The following is a 16,231-nucleotide window of genomic DNA, read 5'->3' on the forward strand; positions in this document are numbered from 1 at the left end:
AAATCAATAGTGAATGAGAGTTAAAAAAGTACTATCCTCATAATTTTACTGTCTGTTATAATTCTGTCGGACTTTATAGGTCAAAAAACAAAAGAACCAACACAAAAGTGTCGTCAGTCATAAGGTACAAGGAAAATTTTGACCGAGAAGAGAGTCCAGTAGAACCTACGAAGGACTTAAAGCAATTCTGATAAACGAAAATCCGGAGAATCCTGACAATTCCTTAACTAAACAGACACACTTTTCATTACAGCGAAAAACAGTGCTTTGTAACAAAATTATGACTCAGCTGCACTGCAGTGGCGTCGAACTGGTGCGCTAATAGTAGATTTCTTTGATTGCTATAATTTATTGCGCGATCTATGCAAGAGTTGTACGTTTAATCAAAATAAAATGCGAACGTTTAGCACACTTGTATTTCTGCTGTCAAAACTTGTGTGAACGGAAAACTTTCCAAAACTACGAAGTTGATTCAGATAAATCGGAGATCCGGATTTTGTATTTTTTTTTTCTGTTTACAAATGTCGAATTTTGAGTTGAATAAGCGTCATTTGCAGGAACCTAGATTTACTTCTAAATTGAAGAAGTCTGCTGATATTATGGAGAACTTCTGTAAAATCACTTCTGTAGAAGTTATGTAGACTTTCTGCAAGAAATCTGCAGAATTTCTGCAGTAAATTTGTCTTATTTGATTGCCGCTCAATGTCCCTACCCACCCGGCAGACCCATCGCTCAATAATCGGCTCTATGCAAAAATTTTCCTTGTACCTAATGATCATTATTATCGTGTTATCTCTTGGGGTTATATTTAGTTTGAAAACTAAAAAATTCTTCTCTCTAAATACAAGCCTTCAGTTTTTCCCAACGTTAGAAACGAATTTTATTCAAGTGTTTTCACGAATAGTTACTTCAATTCTTTTTTAAAATTTTCTAAACTGTTTTTAAAAACGCAGAAGAATAATTTTGTGGATAGTGAAATTTATTAGTCTTTCGTTCACATTTTTAATGAAATGCTGACATAATAACTTTTCAAATGCAGTCTTTTTTTTTTTTTTTCTTTTTCCAAATTTGTACACAGACCTTATGATAAACGTTACAGCATTTTGTAATTTTTATGAAATGAACGTGTTTTGTAGTTTATTTCACAAAAATTACAACACTCTCCCTAAAAACCATCATTTAATTTTTTTTAATTCAGTGTTAGTTTTAGTTTTAGTGTAAGTGTTGTTTTAGTTTTTAATTTTTCAGTTCCGAATCTCATTTCTGCTTTTCTCATTATTTATTAACCTGTAGCGAAGTCAGCTTGAAGCGTAGCAATTCTCAGAAATCAGCTTCAGGTATAGCTATCCAAGGGTATGAATTTCTTTTGAGAATTAAAAAAAAAGGGTTACACCTAAATAGTTGAACAACAGATGGCAGCATCACATGTTTTGCTGTCAGTTTTTTGACCTCGGTATTGTGAATTTGAATGTTTATGCTGCTGCCATCTGTTGATAGAAGAGTAAAGCATGTTATATCGCGTAATAAGTTGATTTCTCTGTCCATGAAAACGAGAAAAGCTTCTTTTATAGTTCCTTCAGACGGGTACAAAGTAGTCAGTGGTGATAAGTAAAGAGAAACAAGCTTTCATTAAAAAATAGTTTAAAAATAGCGCGTTTTCTTTCTATTTCTGAAATTGGTAACGTAAAAAATATAGATTTTAAAACAGTTTTCCGTGGGTTAAGATTTTAAACATCCTTTCATTTGTAGTTTTTAGAGGAGTCTGAAACAATGCTTCCCTCCCTCCAATGGGGTTGTTTCCGAAATTTTAAAAGTATTTTTTTCTGAAAGGGCATGCTTAAAAACATAGGATTTAACCATTTTTTAAATAACTTGACAAAGTTTAAAATTTTTTAACAATTATTTTAAACGATGCAATTTCATTGCAACGTTTCTGCGCATGACATCACAAATGATGAAATGCCATTCACTGATGCCATTAGCACAGAGCGCAATATTTAATTCGCATCTTTACTCACGTGAACTAGCAACGATATGGTTGATTGCAAGCGTAAAGCGCAATATTTAATTCGCTACTGAATTATCATAAGCTGGAAACGCGGTAGACAGCAAGCGTAAGCATTCCAGCTCGCCAGTAGAGATGTACTAAAGTACATCATTTGTGAAGTCATAAAGACCACCCCTTATTTCCAGAATCGTACATTTAAAAAAAAAATTAATTTAAAATTAAGAGTTGGGTAAATGAAAGTTTTTTCCTCGCACCATGTTATTATTATTATTTTTTCTTCCTGCTTATTCTATCACTTTCAGTGACTTAAAGTAGCACTTTTGACTGAAGGAAACAACCCCATTAGCGAGCATTTGTTTTCAAATACTTCAAAAGTCAAATTTTTATATATCAGAGAGTAAATTTGTACGTTTTTCATCAGTTGAGGTCCAAAGTAGATTACGAAGGCAAATACCGGAAATGCTTGTTAAAGCATCCAGAATATTACAGCGTTTTCGGTGTATGCTTAATGTTTTGCTTTTCTCCTATTTTTTGCTTTAATTTCAGTTACTGCTTCCTAATGTCCATTATAAATGTAACCACAGTAGACCGTATCATGTTCCTATGTGTTATTTATGTTGAAAAAGGAAACATGTTTTTCTGAACGGGATAAAGTAATACATTTATTTTCATTATGTAAGTATTACAGGATCTAAAATGCCTTAAATTAAGCAAAAGTGTTATCGAACAATATTTTAACGGCGCCCCCTAGGGGCTCTTGCCGCAGACTACGCTATTAAATTTTTTAGGGGGTTTTAAATGGTGGTTTTGTATTTTAGGGTATCTTCCTTGTAGAGTACTCCGTAACTTTTAATTAGGTGCGCCATCGTTATTGGGGAATGGGGCTTTTCAGAAAAGATCACGACATTCCGTCCAGAACTCAACGAGTTTTCTTTCATGTACATCAACATCACATTTGTAGTACCTGATCAATGTTCTCTGAATTATTAAGACAAGCTAATTACGTCAAACATGTCTAACATTTAAATCTGATTTCTAAAAATAAAATATGCATCTCTCATCGGATGAAAGAGATACGTAAAAAATAAATCAACGACAAATAGAGTAGTAGCACGTTTAAATGATTTATCTAATGTATTTTTTCTATAAAAGTTTTTTTAGTTGTTTTCAAAATGAATAAATAAATAAAAATATCAAAATGAGTAAAATTTATCAAAAAAAGAAGAAACGTCTGCATTCTTCTTCCTCTTTCTGTGAAAAAATAAAGCACTCCGAATTTTCTTTTATTTCCTATTGCTAAAAATTAAAATAAATAAGTAAATAAATTTTCTTCAGAAAATAAATACATACATAACAAGAAGTTAAATTTAGTAACTAATTTTAATCAATACTAAGATCGTCTGCCCACTTCTTTCTTTCTGTTAAAAAATAAAGTACTTCGAAAATCGGAACAATCTTTTCAATCGGATTCCAAAAAAAAAAAAAAAAATCGTCTGCACACATCTTTCTTTCTGTTAAAGAATGGGGCGCTTCGAATTTTCTTTTTATTTCACGTTGCTAAAAATCAAAATAAATAAATGAATGAATAGATATACTTCAGAAAATAAATAAATAAATAACGAAAAGTCCTTTTCTTAAGTAAATAATCTCCATCAATAACAAAATCATCTGCACGACACTTCTTTCTTTTTGTTAAAAATAATAAAGTTGGCCGAATTTTCTCTTATTTCCCCTAGGTCAATTAATTAAAACTTCAGACTGAAAAAAAAAAAAAACAAATCATCTCAACAATCATTATTTCATAGTAAAAACCAGGACTGAGAATTTGGAGTTGGACTAATTAGGGGTAAAGGAGTCGGAGTCGGAGGGGTTCAAAATTCCAAGTGTCGAAATTTTAAGAGTCGGGAGTTCTTAGCGTCGGAAGAGTTGAAATTCCAACTCTTGCATTTTCCTTCCAAATAAGCATTTTTGCCAAGGTTACGGAGTTCAGAATCGGAGTCGTGGAGTAGGAATCGAATATATTTTGGGTTATAGAAGTCGGAGTCAGGAGTTGGTAACTTTCCCACCAAATCCACTGCCCTAGTCCTAGTAAAAAATATTTGCTCATTGAATTAATTCCATTTTATTGCATTATATTTATCTCTAATTTGCGACAATGTTAAGTCTATGAGATATGGTACAGTGTACAGTTTCGATTTGCATTTATTACTTTCATTTCTATTTCTGGAAACCAAAGATTGAGAATACATTCAGAACCTGCACATTTTTTTTTTTTTTGGTGCCAGAAAATAATTTTTATCGTCGTTAATGTGCAGTTTTTTTAGATTGCTCAAAGAATGCCCTTTAAATAGCTAAAACAAAATGGTATTTTCTATACATGTTCTTTATCAAAATCTCTTTCTAACAAAATTTATTCGAAGCAAATCCACTTTTAAATTCAGGTTCATATCGGCTTTAAGTTTCCTAGTATGCTCTAATGTTGATGTTTTTCGTTCTGTTCAAAATTCAACAAAAAATTGTTCAAATCAAAAAGTAAAATATGGGAATGATTTGTCTCTGCCACGATCTTTCGAACAAAGAAAGTTTGTCCAAATCGGAACTGAAAGATTGACAAACGGACAAACCGACAGACACACATTTTCATCTCAAAACTCTACTTTCCAATTTTTAATTTTTTAATATTCGTTTGTTTATTTTATGAATTCGTGAACTTTTTTTTTTGTTTTTGTTTTTGGCGCTATTTTGAGGATACAGTATGCCTTCTCTCATGCTTTTTTTCTCTCTTTGATAATTACGAAAAAGTAAACTAAAAATGGAAGAAAAGGTGCATAAGGTGTAGGCTATTTTTATCTAAATTTTGCAATGGCTACCTACAAAAGGGCATTGAAACTATTTCCCCTACCTTTTGAAAAAGATGCAACATCTTTTGCCTTAACATAGACGAAAGAAAATAAAAGAATGTCTTAATCATTAAAAATCTTCTCGAAGAAGTGAAAACATTTCCCAGTTCTCGCTATCAGTTCTGTACAATATCACGTTCACATCTGTTTTGTTCGGAAAACGAGTCAAGTTTTTAAACTTCTTCTGTTTCAATTTTTCTGAAGACAAATGTTTTTAAAAATTGAAACATGAATCATTCGAGAAGCTCTGTATTCCTACAATAGGGAATAGTACGTTTATTCTAGTTGAATTTCAAGAATCAAGTATAATTGTTTATACATTTGATAATAGTAGATTGTGCCAGTTACTCTTTGTGTAGGCGTCGTGTGGGAAATACGGGGTCAATGAGCGTTAATCGGACTAGTTTCCTTTCGAGTCGCATTCTGTTCTTACCAAAATAAAAGCCTTCGCACGTTGTGGAACAGGTATTCCCCTCTCTAGTAGATGAGAATTTAAACCTTGGCCTTTTTAACCGACTTCAAAAAGGAGGCGGTTATCAGTTCATACCGTATGTATGTTTTTTTTTTTTGTTTGTCCACTCATAGCGTCTCACCTAGTGAACCGATTTTGATGATTCTTTTTTTAATGGATAGAGGATGGCTCAACTTAGGTCCCATTACTTTGTTTGACCATATTTGTTCCTTAGAAAAAAAGTTATGGGCAAAAAACAGTAAATTTCCCTATTAAATGATTAAAATGATATTGTAGCGAAGTTCGCACTTTTCATCCGTGGATAACGGTGGCTCAGTGGTAGAATTCTCGCCTCCCACACGAGCGACTCGAGTTCAAATCCCGTCTAGGACAAAGTGAATTTTACTAAAATTTCGTTTGTACTGTTTCCCGTATTTTCTCGAATGTTCTATTAATTTCTGTATCTTTTCAAGTCTGGAAAGTTCCAGCAGTTTTTCAAGTTGTATATAAGGAGATGTAACGTTCATTCGTGGTTCTGAATAAAGATCTCGAGTTGAGACTAACGAGTAGTCGCTTCATTTGGCTTTCACATTGTCTTCGCTATCTTCATCTACGCGACAATATGAAACTCATTGTTATAAAAGTTTGGTGCCATATAACTGTAACATTAATAGTAATTGTAATGATAATTTTGAATAAAGGCTTTTCTAAAGCAATACAGTGATATAGAGCCGAACTTCTTACTAGGTAACTTCTTACTTTTACTGAAATATCTACATTTACACTAAAAAGAATGAAATAAAAAAATTTTGAAAAAAAAAATAGAACCGACTTCAAAATTGCTCTAAAAAGTGAAAAATAATTTTATTCTTTAAACACCATCGATAATACTTTTAAACATAATTTTTGAAGTTGGCGCAAAAACAAAAAGTAAAATTCATTGTAACCATGCTTCGTTCATATTTTTATCAAAAAATCATCCAAACTTAGGAACGAAACATTTATATCGTTACTCAAATATGCTGTCATCAATGCGTAATGCATGTGGTAGTGAAGAAACTGGACGTGGTTAAATTTATACTTGTAGTTGAGTTATGGTTGTGAATGATTTTATCGATCGTTTTTGCGCCAACTTCAAAAATTATGTTTAAAAGTATTATCGATGGTGTTTAAAGAATAAAATTATTTTTCACTTTTTAGAGCAATTTTGAAGTCGGTTCTATTTTTTTTTCAAAATTTTTTTATTCCCATCTCAGAAGCGCAATGCTTTTTCAAGATCACGTCGACAAACGGACTCCATTCGAGACAACAGTTTGAAAATACCCGGTATTTTTTCTTTTTTTTCCTGCAATTTCACTGTAGTATTTTTTAAACTCTGCTAGTCGAGCCCGCTAAAAGCGCGAAAAAGTTAAATATTCTTCATTTTTAGGGGGAATGAACATTAAACCCTATTTTTTTTACCATCGATTTGTTGGTTTTGCTTCAGGAGTTTTGTTTCGACAACAACCTGGAAATGCACACAATATACCGACAGCCCTCAATATCCCAACCAGAGATAGATGGGATAGATTATGAATAGACTATGCTCTCTGAATTATGAATTATGTTCTCTGAATGAGGTTGACCAATGACCAGGTTGTCGGTATACTGCATGTAGTTCTGCCTTAGTCCTGGCTTAGGGGTGGTAACTTACTGCTGGAAATGTACGTTGAACATTAATGGGCTATTTCGTATTTTTAAACGAAAGTACGCGGTTCGATTTCTGTTCAGCGTTATTTCGACTAAAAATGGTGTTTTCCTAGCAAATGTTCCTCCGAGTCACACTCTTAAAGGAGCACTTGCTCGCATATTGCATTAAAGAACAGTAAAACTGGCCTATGCAATGATACAAAAGATAAATTACGTTATTTAACGGTTATTTTGTAATCAATTTCTGTAATTAGAGCAAGACTGTTGGTGTACCCTGTGTATTAACTGCCTCCTTTTTTCAACGGTATTTAATATTTGTTGTTTTCAATTCGAGTGGAAGACTGCATCATTTGAAGCAATAGGAATCAAAGGGATGTAAGTGGACGTCTTAAAGTTTTGAGTAAAACTATCTTTCTAATGGGACTACATTAGAGGCACAATATTTGACAAACACAGTGCGATCCCCTGATAAAGCATCTATTCTTTGATGTAGCATTATCGGTGGATGCCATTAACACAAGAATTTTTACGCCCAATTTTCCCACTAAATGGAGACTCCTATGCTGTCTTCTATGCGAAACTGCATCAGGAATATTATTTTGCCAAGAGCACTCCAAGCTAAACGAGTACTTCGAGGGATCTTTTACATTCCGAATTTACTCCGAATTTTTAATTTGGTACATCCTGTTGTTTTCTACTGCCTCATTAGTTATCCTTGTTCAGAGTATAACAGTACTCAAACAATTCAAATAACTGTAACTACTTTTTTGTAAATCTCCCCCCTCCCCAGATATATATTTAAAAAAAAAATTAAAAACCGTTTTGATGTCGGAGGATGGATGGGTCGAGAGGTATGATTTTACTATTCGGTTACACCCTTCGTAATGTTACTAAAACAACTCTTTAATCCCTTAGGTCAGCATTGCGCAATCTACAGCCCACGCGCCGCTACGAGTGACCGGGTAATGGCAGTCAAATATTTCCCAAGCATCATATTAACGTCTTTTTCGTGCAGATACGCCCTAAAAAGCACTTTTTTTTTTACTTTTCACAAACAGTTTCTGTTTGGTTTAACGCTTAAGACAGCTGTTTGGTATATGAGATCATCAATAATATCAAATAAACGGACATCAATTTATATTCATTTTTATGTTGCGTTCCTTGTGAAACTATTGTCCTGTGTTCGGAGCCTGTAAAGGAAACATAGGTTGAGTACCACTGGCTATAAGTAGTTTCTATTTAGATGCACTAAAGCATATTAACTACAGTACAAAAGTTTGGCAGTTTGCTTTCCAATTGGTCTCTCTCGTTCTGTTTTTGATTTTTTTTTTTTTTTTTTTTTTTGGTGCATTTCCTTTTATTTCCTCCCTTCGTAAATACTCATAGACCGAAAATCTGTTCCTTCTTAGAGTTGATTCTGTTAGAAATGTTAGGTGCTGATTTCAAAACACAAAAGAGATGAAGTAGATAAAAACTTTTCCAACATTCTCATTAAAATTGAGCCAATGTGCGATTAGCATTTAAATACCTAAACTTCTATCTCCAATAAACAAACAACAAGGAACAATGTTCTCACAGACCAGTGGTTCCCTACTTTTTAAGGCTATTACCCATAAACCGACTTATATAAGCAACTACCTCCGAAAACATTTCTCTATATATCCAAAAAAGTAACGTCAAAGAAATTGTGAAAGGAAGTCTGCGGCGAGCCTGGGTCCAGAACACCTCATAACACCTACAGCCTTCAAATATTGTACAAATTACTTCGAGCCTCGGGGGGGGGGGGGGTGCACCTGTGGTTTTTTCTTTTAAGTTTCAAATTAGCTTTTTTGTGATTAATTTTTTCAGCTAAAATTTCACGTGAATTGCCTATTAAGGGGGTGAAAGATTTCCTATTATCCCTTATTGTTCTATGTCGTTCGAAAGATTTTTTTCCTGCATCAAATAAAGCTTGCTCCAATCTTCTAAATTAATTAGAACAGCAGATATAAAGGTTTCTATTTTAGCGAAAAGTCCTATAGGTTCAACTTAATTCAAGCGGGGAGCTAAAGAGCAAAATAGAGACTAGAGACTATATTTATACTCCCTAGTCTCTATTTTTAGACAAATTTAAACAATTTTGAGACAAATGAGAAAAATGTATAGTCTCAAGAGCACCAGAATCTATAAATTTGAAAACGACTTTTCAAACGTACAAAACTGCCGTTTTGCTATGCTCAGAAATCCCTTAGCATCTTGCATTTTTTTTCTTTAAAATGACAAAATAAATAGTAATTGTAATTTTACTTTTTATCATTCAGATAATGAAAACACCTGTTTCTTGACAATCTGTTACGAAATCAAGCGTCAATGAGACGGTTGACATTATGATACTGCTTCGTTATAACAATTTTTTTATAGTTGTTCTTTTGGCCAATGCATGTCATAAGTCCAGCTATAAGTTTATTATCTTTCTTTATCAATCATTAATGATTATCGATTAGGTAGATTTATAAAAAAGATTTTAATAATTTTGTTCTGTGACCGAACAATGACCCAATCTTAGTATACTTATTATACCTCTCGGAAAATCCCACTTTACCCCTTTGGGAGTAATTAGCGTCAGGTTGGGAACCGCTGCTGTAGATTCTGTCGAGTATTAACCTAACGAATAATTTTTGTACCTCTTTTGAGCGAATTTTCAAATGCATTAGATCCAAGACACGAAAATATTAGTGCTATTTGTTTTGATTGCTAAGAAGTACAAAAGCAATGTTTGCAAACATTAAAAGAGATTTTTGTGGCATTGAAAAAAATGTCACGGGATAATAAATTTGCTTTGTGACACCACACCGGTTTTTGAAATGTTGCCTGAGAACCTGTGAATGCTATCGAGGCTCTTTTCATTTCCAACGAAACCGATGATATGCTGCATTGAATGCTTGTTCTCTGCATTAAGAATTTAAAAATCTGAATTTCGAAGATATGTTAAACGGAAAATTCATAAAGACATCGATCTATCTGAAGAGAAGGTCTTAAATCTTTATCTTTCTTTCTCTCCCCCCCCCCCCCTGTTTTTTTAAGACATTGTTTTAGCCATATCTAGACATTTTTACTTATATTTCGGCAGCTGATGTAGATGAAAACTGGGAATTCTCACTTATGCACCGACCAAAGAGGACCAATAAAAAATTAGCGCATAAGTGAGAGAGACGCATTAATGGAAAAGTCAACTCAAACAGTTAAAATATTGAAATCCCGAAGAAAAATATCGTGCAGAGAGAACAGAGAGATAGAGCAGTCATAACTTGGCTTGCAATTCTGCCATGTAAAGGTCGGTCCCCTTCCTAGATGATAATCGCTATTTAATATGCGGTTCAATTAGTGCCAGTAGCAGAGTTTTTGATCTCACTCTTTTTATTGCATGCTTCTAGTAAAAGAAATTGTTTCGATGCTAAAACTGGGGTTTGTTGATCTCCAAAGCGCTGTAGCAGCTTAACATGTCTGTCAATCTCCAAAACGCTGACATAGCTTAACTTCAGAGAGAGGGAGTAATCTTTCTTCAGGAAGTCGACAATCTTAGGAGAATTCGTGTCCGAAATAACATCCAACGTCTTCAGTAGAAAAAAATGCATACAGTTTGAGTCGACATTAAGATCTTATTAAGGGAATCGTGTCGTTTCTGGCAGGGGATGACATGTTCGAATAGTTTTGTTCACTGATGGTAGACCGCATAAACTCAGAGGCTGTTTGCCAAAGTTTTTCTTTTTCTTTCATTGATTCCGTCCTGGCAGATTCTAACTGGCTTTGAGTTGAATGACAGTCATATACATTAAAGACGATTGTAAGCTGTCTTCAAAGAATATATGTAAGCAATATTAAAACTTAATATATCTTAATTAACCTTTATTGGTTCTATGACGCTTTATTTTAAAGATCTAAGTAAACATTGTTTCATAATTTTCTTATGCGAACTTTAAAAAGTTCTGACATACAATGACCATATAAACTTCAGCATTAAAAAAATGTTGAACGTTATGTTCAAACGTAAAAATATTACTTTAAATTGTAATTAATTTTGTTTTCATTGGGAAAAAATGTAAAAATAAAATCTGTTGAAGGGAGCTTCACGTTGGTCCTAGCAGGGCAACTACATAACTTATAACCTTAACCTCGTTGTATATCTGTTTGATGACTGTAAACCGCGTCCAAAAAAGTTGAAATATGGAGCCTGTATAGCAGATTTCAAGAACCATCTTATAATACTTCACGAAAATGGATTAAATTACAACTTACGTTTGGAATTACTACAATACTTTTTTAAATAGTACTTACATAGTTAAATGTTTTTTTTTTTTTTAATGAAGTAGCCCATTTTTTCCACATGCACTCGTTCACGTAATATGCATCCATAATGCTTCAATAACTGACGAAATGGATTGATATCTTCCTGAATGGTTAAATATGTTTGTATTATTCGAGGCTCGTTCCATGTCCGGTGCTTTGTCCGGTGCGCCATATTTTAACACATTGCTCTAGGTTCTAGTTTCTTAAATGTCGTATATACAGTTTAATCAACATAAAACTTGATACATTGTTAATCTAAAACTGTTGGGTATAATAATGAGGTTGTTTGGTAGAGTCTTAGAAGTCGAGTTTACTGAATGGTTACTGATGAATGCCTGAATACTGACTGAAGTTAAATACAATGGTTACTTAAATTTACTTACTTATTTATTTTGCTCTTGTATGAACTTCAACGTATCCAAAACTAAACTAGGACGCATTTTATGAGAAAGAAAAAGATTTTCGCAGCAATTGAATTAATTCCAGAACACATAGTATTTTGAAGAATTTCATGAGTCGTTTTTCACAGTTAAGAAATTGAAAACGAAATATACATAAGTAGCTTGGTTTACGACTGAGCCATACATATTCTGTTAGTAGTCAAAGGGATACCAGAAGTTAATTTATGCCTTGAGTTCTGTTAATGCTCATACTGATTATTTTCAGGTCAACCCGGGAAGCAAAGCCTATCATCAGGGGTTGAAAGAGGGTGATTACCTGAGAATGGTGAATGGCTATCTGACGGAAGGCCTCTCCCAAATGGACGTTCAAAACATTATCAAGGAAACGGGTATGAGCTTGGTCCTAGAGGTCGAAAGGTAAGTGTGACTCATTTTGGTATTTCATTTTTTCCCTATCATAAGTTTTCTAAAAACAAAAATATATTTAACTCTTGCTTTGTCCAAGTGAAGATAATTCATGCTGTTTGAAAAAATCTTATAATAACCCTGTTTTAGGGCATCCTACGTGCATTGAAGAAAGTTGGAAGAATAATTCAGGTTTTATCCGAACTGTGAACTTTGCCATCCGTCTTTATAAAAACAAGTACACACTGAATTCTCGATTATCCGTGCAAGAACCCTAGCTCGCAGATACTCTCTGCGGTTTGAAAGTTTCCAGATTGTATGATTTTCGTAGATGTTTTGGACATTGAAAAAACTTATAAAAAACATTGAGATATTAACCGTTCATTCTTGCATTGCTGAGATTAAAATGCAAAAAATGACAGCTTTTGAACGATATATTAGCAACGAAACATATATCAGATTGAATTCATAACCTAGGAGCACTGAGTAACGCATTGTGAGACAAATCTACTCTTTAAAACGTATTAAGGGGTCACGTTGTGAGTAAAGGGGGCCGAAGTAGAAGTATATTTTTCGCATTCCACTGGAAGTGAACAGTTCCGGAGTCAGCTTTAATGTCAGCAGAATACGGCAAATAAATAAATAAATAAATAAAATAAAATAAAATAAAAATTAAAGAATTAAAAAAATTTTTTTTTTTACTAATTTACGATTGACGAAGTCAAAATTTTATTAGTGATATCCCCCTCCCCTGTAAATCTGAGTATTGATTAGACGGTTCGACTGGGTGTTCACTTCAGTGTTGATGGAAGTATATAAAAAATAGATAAATAAATACAAATAAGTGTAATCAGATTATTCACAGCTAGTGGTAAAATCGGACTTTTTGCCTGGTAGGCGAGCAGATCCGTCATTTGGGTGATTACGGGACGTCAATTGACTCCCCCCTCCCCGGATCTTAAAAGACATAATGAAATTACACATTTTGCAAGTACTTTGATGTTTACCTCCCGAAAAAGGCATTGAATAAACTATATCCTGTGCCCCCTCCCTCCTTGGAAAATTGAAATGAAGAGCCTGTGGAGGAGAGGGGTCATGACAATCCTGATGTGTATATATAAATATAGTACAATAAGCATAGTACCATATTGCTTAGAAGACTTGCTTCTAAGCAATATGGCTTAGAAGCAAGTCTTCTTATGGATTGGGGGGGGGGGTGCCCGTAAACGCTGTTGATACAAGATGGCCATGTATATGCATCTCGGTTCATCTGTTACATTTCTCATGAAACAAAACTTTCAGGTTGGATCCTCTACTCTCCAGTTGGTTGTCTATTCGATCCGCACAAATAAACTAAGTATAATTTAATTTGTCAGTTATTGTACGGGCCGATTGTACTAGCCATAAATTATTAATTTGCTTTTGTTCGAACCATTGCTATTCATGATTAACAAAAACCATTAAAAATGTTGTGTTTGGACTTCGTAAATTGCTTTCACAAGTGCTGGTTATAAATTTTATCTTTTCTTCTCTTGTTTCTTTCACAGGTCATCACTAGATAATTTTGAACCTACTTATACCGCAAAGAAAACATTGATATTGAATGGGTCATCTAAGTCTGGTAAGTCGCAACTTCAATAAAACTTTCATTTCCTGGAAGAAGTGTGTGTATGTGTATGTACACATATATTTTTCATTTAAAAATATTCCTTACATTTTAAAAGTATCCTCTTAAATTTTGAATTCATTTTTTTGAATTGTTTTTACTTTTGCCGTTTGAACTTAAAAAAGGGTTCTTAATATCCCCCCCCCTACCAAAGTATTATGTGTTACTTTTCTTTCTAAAACTGAAAATGTATACACTGGACAGTATCAATAATATCAAGTAGTGGAAATATTTGTGTTAAATTTTTAATATATTTCCATTTAATGTGTGTGTGTGTAAATATATATAGATATATATGTGCATGAGTGCATGTGTGTGTGTGTCTGTACTCATGTACGTAAATGTGTGTAATAAATTTTTTATGGTTAAATAAAAACAACTTCTTGTTTAAAATCACGCCTTCCTCAAAATGAATTGCCAAATGATAATTTTGGTAATTTTACAGTCAAACTTTTCAGAAAAAATATTTTGCTCAAAATAATAAGAACTTTTGAACCTACTTTAGAAAGAAATTAAACAAAACCTGATGTAGATGTATTTTCCTCCTAAATAATTAGTTCCGTTATTACCAAATAGAAGCTTTTCATATTTAACTGTCTACGGCAATTGGTGTAAGAGAAATATATTAAAATCATTAATTAATCTTTAAGTAAGACGCAAGAAACATTAATTTTTACCTCTTAAAGATTAAACAGGATTTTTACTTCTAAAATCAATGATAATCTTCACAGTATTGAATTTATTTTTTAATTGAATAAAAGGTAAGAAAGTTGTACTCAAACATCGTCCAAAAAAAAAAAAAAAAACCAAGTCAATTGCTATAACTTAAAGTCTCTACAATGTAAATTTTCAAGATATACTGGAGGCTATTTCGTCATAATTAAAAGTACTGAAAACGTTTTAACAAACCCATGCTTCATTTTAAAAAGAGAAGTAAAAACGAACAAAAAATATATATATTAGCAAATTCCTTTCTTTTTTTTTAAGTTACAATACTACATAGCAATCACGTAATATTAAATTAGACCAAAATACATTAAAACTTTTAGAACTCAGCTACTTTTGAAATAAACAGAGATCATTTTTTGTTTCAGCTTTGTTTCAGATTTTCCCAAATATAGTTTTCCATTTCCAATAGAAGTGCAGATTATCGCTTATTTTACCAACATTATTATTCTTTTTATCTTTATCTTTTCTTTTTGTTTCTTATTGTTTGTGTACTAGTGTGTCGTCATTTCTTTGAACCTTTTGCCACCAAATAAATCCAAAAGTGTCATACTTTTGGTAGCATTAAATGTTTCAATATTTTTCTCTAATTAAACATCTTGAGAAGTGAACAAAAAGTTAAAGCTTGATATTGGACGTTGCATTGGAATGAAAGATTCACTTTGAGCATTCTAACGGGTGTGAAAATAACGAAATAATCATTATAATCGAGGGTCGTTCGAAAGAACGTTGACTGTATTTTTTTAATGTAAAAGGATTACAGTTTATTGTTTTATACATTCTTATTCAACCTTTAACCCCCCAGAACTCGAGTCAAAATGAATGACCCGAGATCTTCAACGTGAGATTTTTTTTCTCACACCATCTATATCCATTAAAAAATGTTTTAAATACTCTTTAGTTGAAAATATTTCATTTACTATTATTCTAATATCCACATGTTATACAAAATATTTGACTTGCTGAATAAAACAAAAAGTGTTTTCCTTCTTGGTGTGAATATTTTGCTCAAGATGCGAGTTCTGGAGGGTAATAATGATTCAAAAAGTTACCATATTTTTGCGCTAAATTAAATTCCAAAAATATTCGATGCGTTTCTTTACTTCGCTTCCATGCTTAATAACAATACTTGCTGCTTAAAAATCAGCATCCATTTTTTTTCTTCATCGCCCCCCCCCCCCCCAAATGAGTTTAGCAAAATTTGAAATACCTATCATACAAAATAACTTCATTTTCCCCGCGCTTTAGACTTTGTTCTTTATGGTACCAATAAGCCTCAATCTTTCGCGTCGACCATAGCAGTACAATTTAATAAATAACGGAACAAAAACATGCAAACAAGTTGGGGAATGTGGGGCAAAGTGAAATGGCTAAGATGACTGAGTTTTTTGCAGATGAACAAATCGGAAATTTGTTTTGGAAATTACAGCACATAAAGAAAGAACATTGTATTTTGCTATAAAACTTGCATTTGAAACAGTATTTTTTTAATTTTTGGCAGTTAATTGAGTAGGAAAAAAGTGGAAAATTTTCACTTTTTTTTTTTTCATGAGGCAAAGTGAAAAACAAAATATTTTTTTAATGAATTATTTTCTATTCGATTATAAAACGTATTTTTGATCAAAAAAAATCATTAAATAAAAGGTTGAACGAATAAAT

At 32.8% G+C, this 16,231-nt stretch overlaps 1 protein-coding gene across 2 annotated transcripts in view; it reads left to right on the forward strand.

Moving 5' to 3' along the window:
* Positions 1–16,231, forward strand: part of LOC129234159 (sorbin and SH3 domain-containing protein 2-like) — a 121,856-nt gene that overhangs the window by 51,930 nt on the left and 53,695 nt on the right. For both annotated transcript variants that reach the window (XM_054868072.1, XM_054868073.1), the window contains exons 2-3: positions 12,041–12,192; positions 13,728–13,801. In XM_054868072.1, coding sequence (XP_054724047.1) covers positions 12,041–12,192; positions 13,728–13,801 — 226 coding nt within the window. The remainder of the gene's footprint in view (positions 1–12,040; positions 12,193–13,727; positions 13,802–16,231) is intronic.

Source organism: Uloborus diversus, chromosome 1, assembly GCF_026930045.1.
Source record: "Uloborus diversus isolate 005 chromosome 1, Udiv.v.3.1, whole genome shotgun sequence".
Lineage (NCBI taxonomy): Eukaryota > Metazoa > Arthropoda > Arachnida > Araneae > Uloboridae > Uloborus > Uloborus diversus.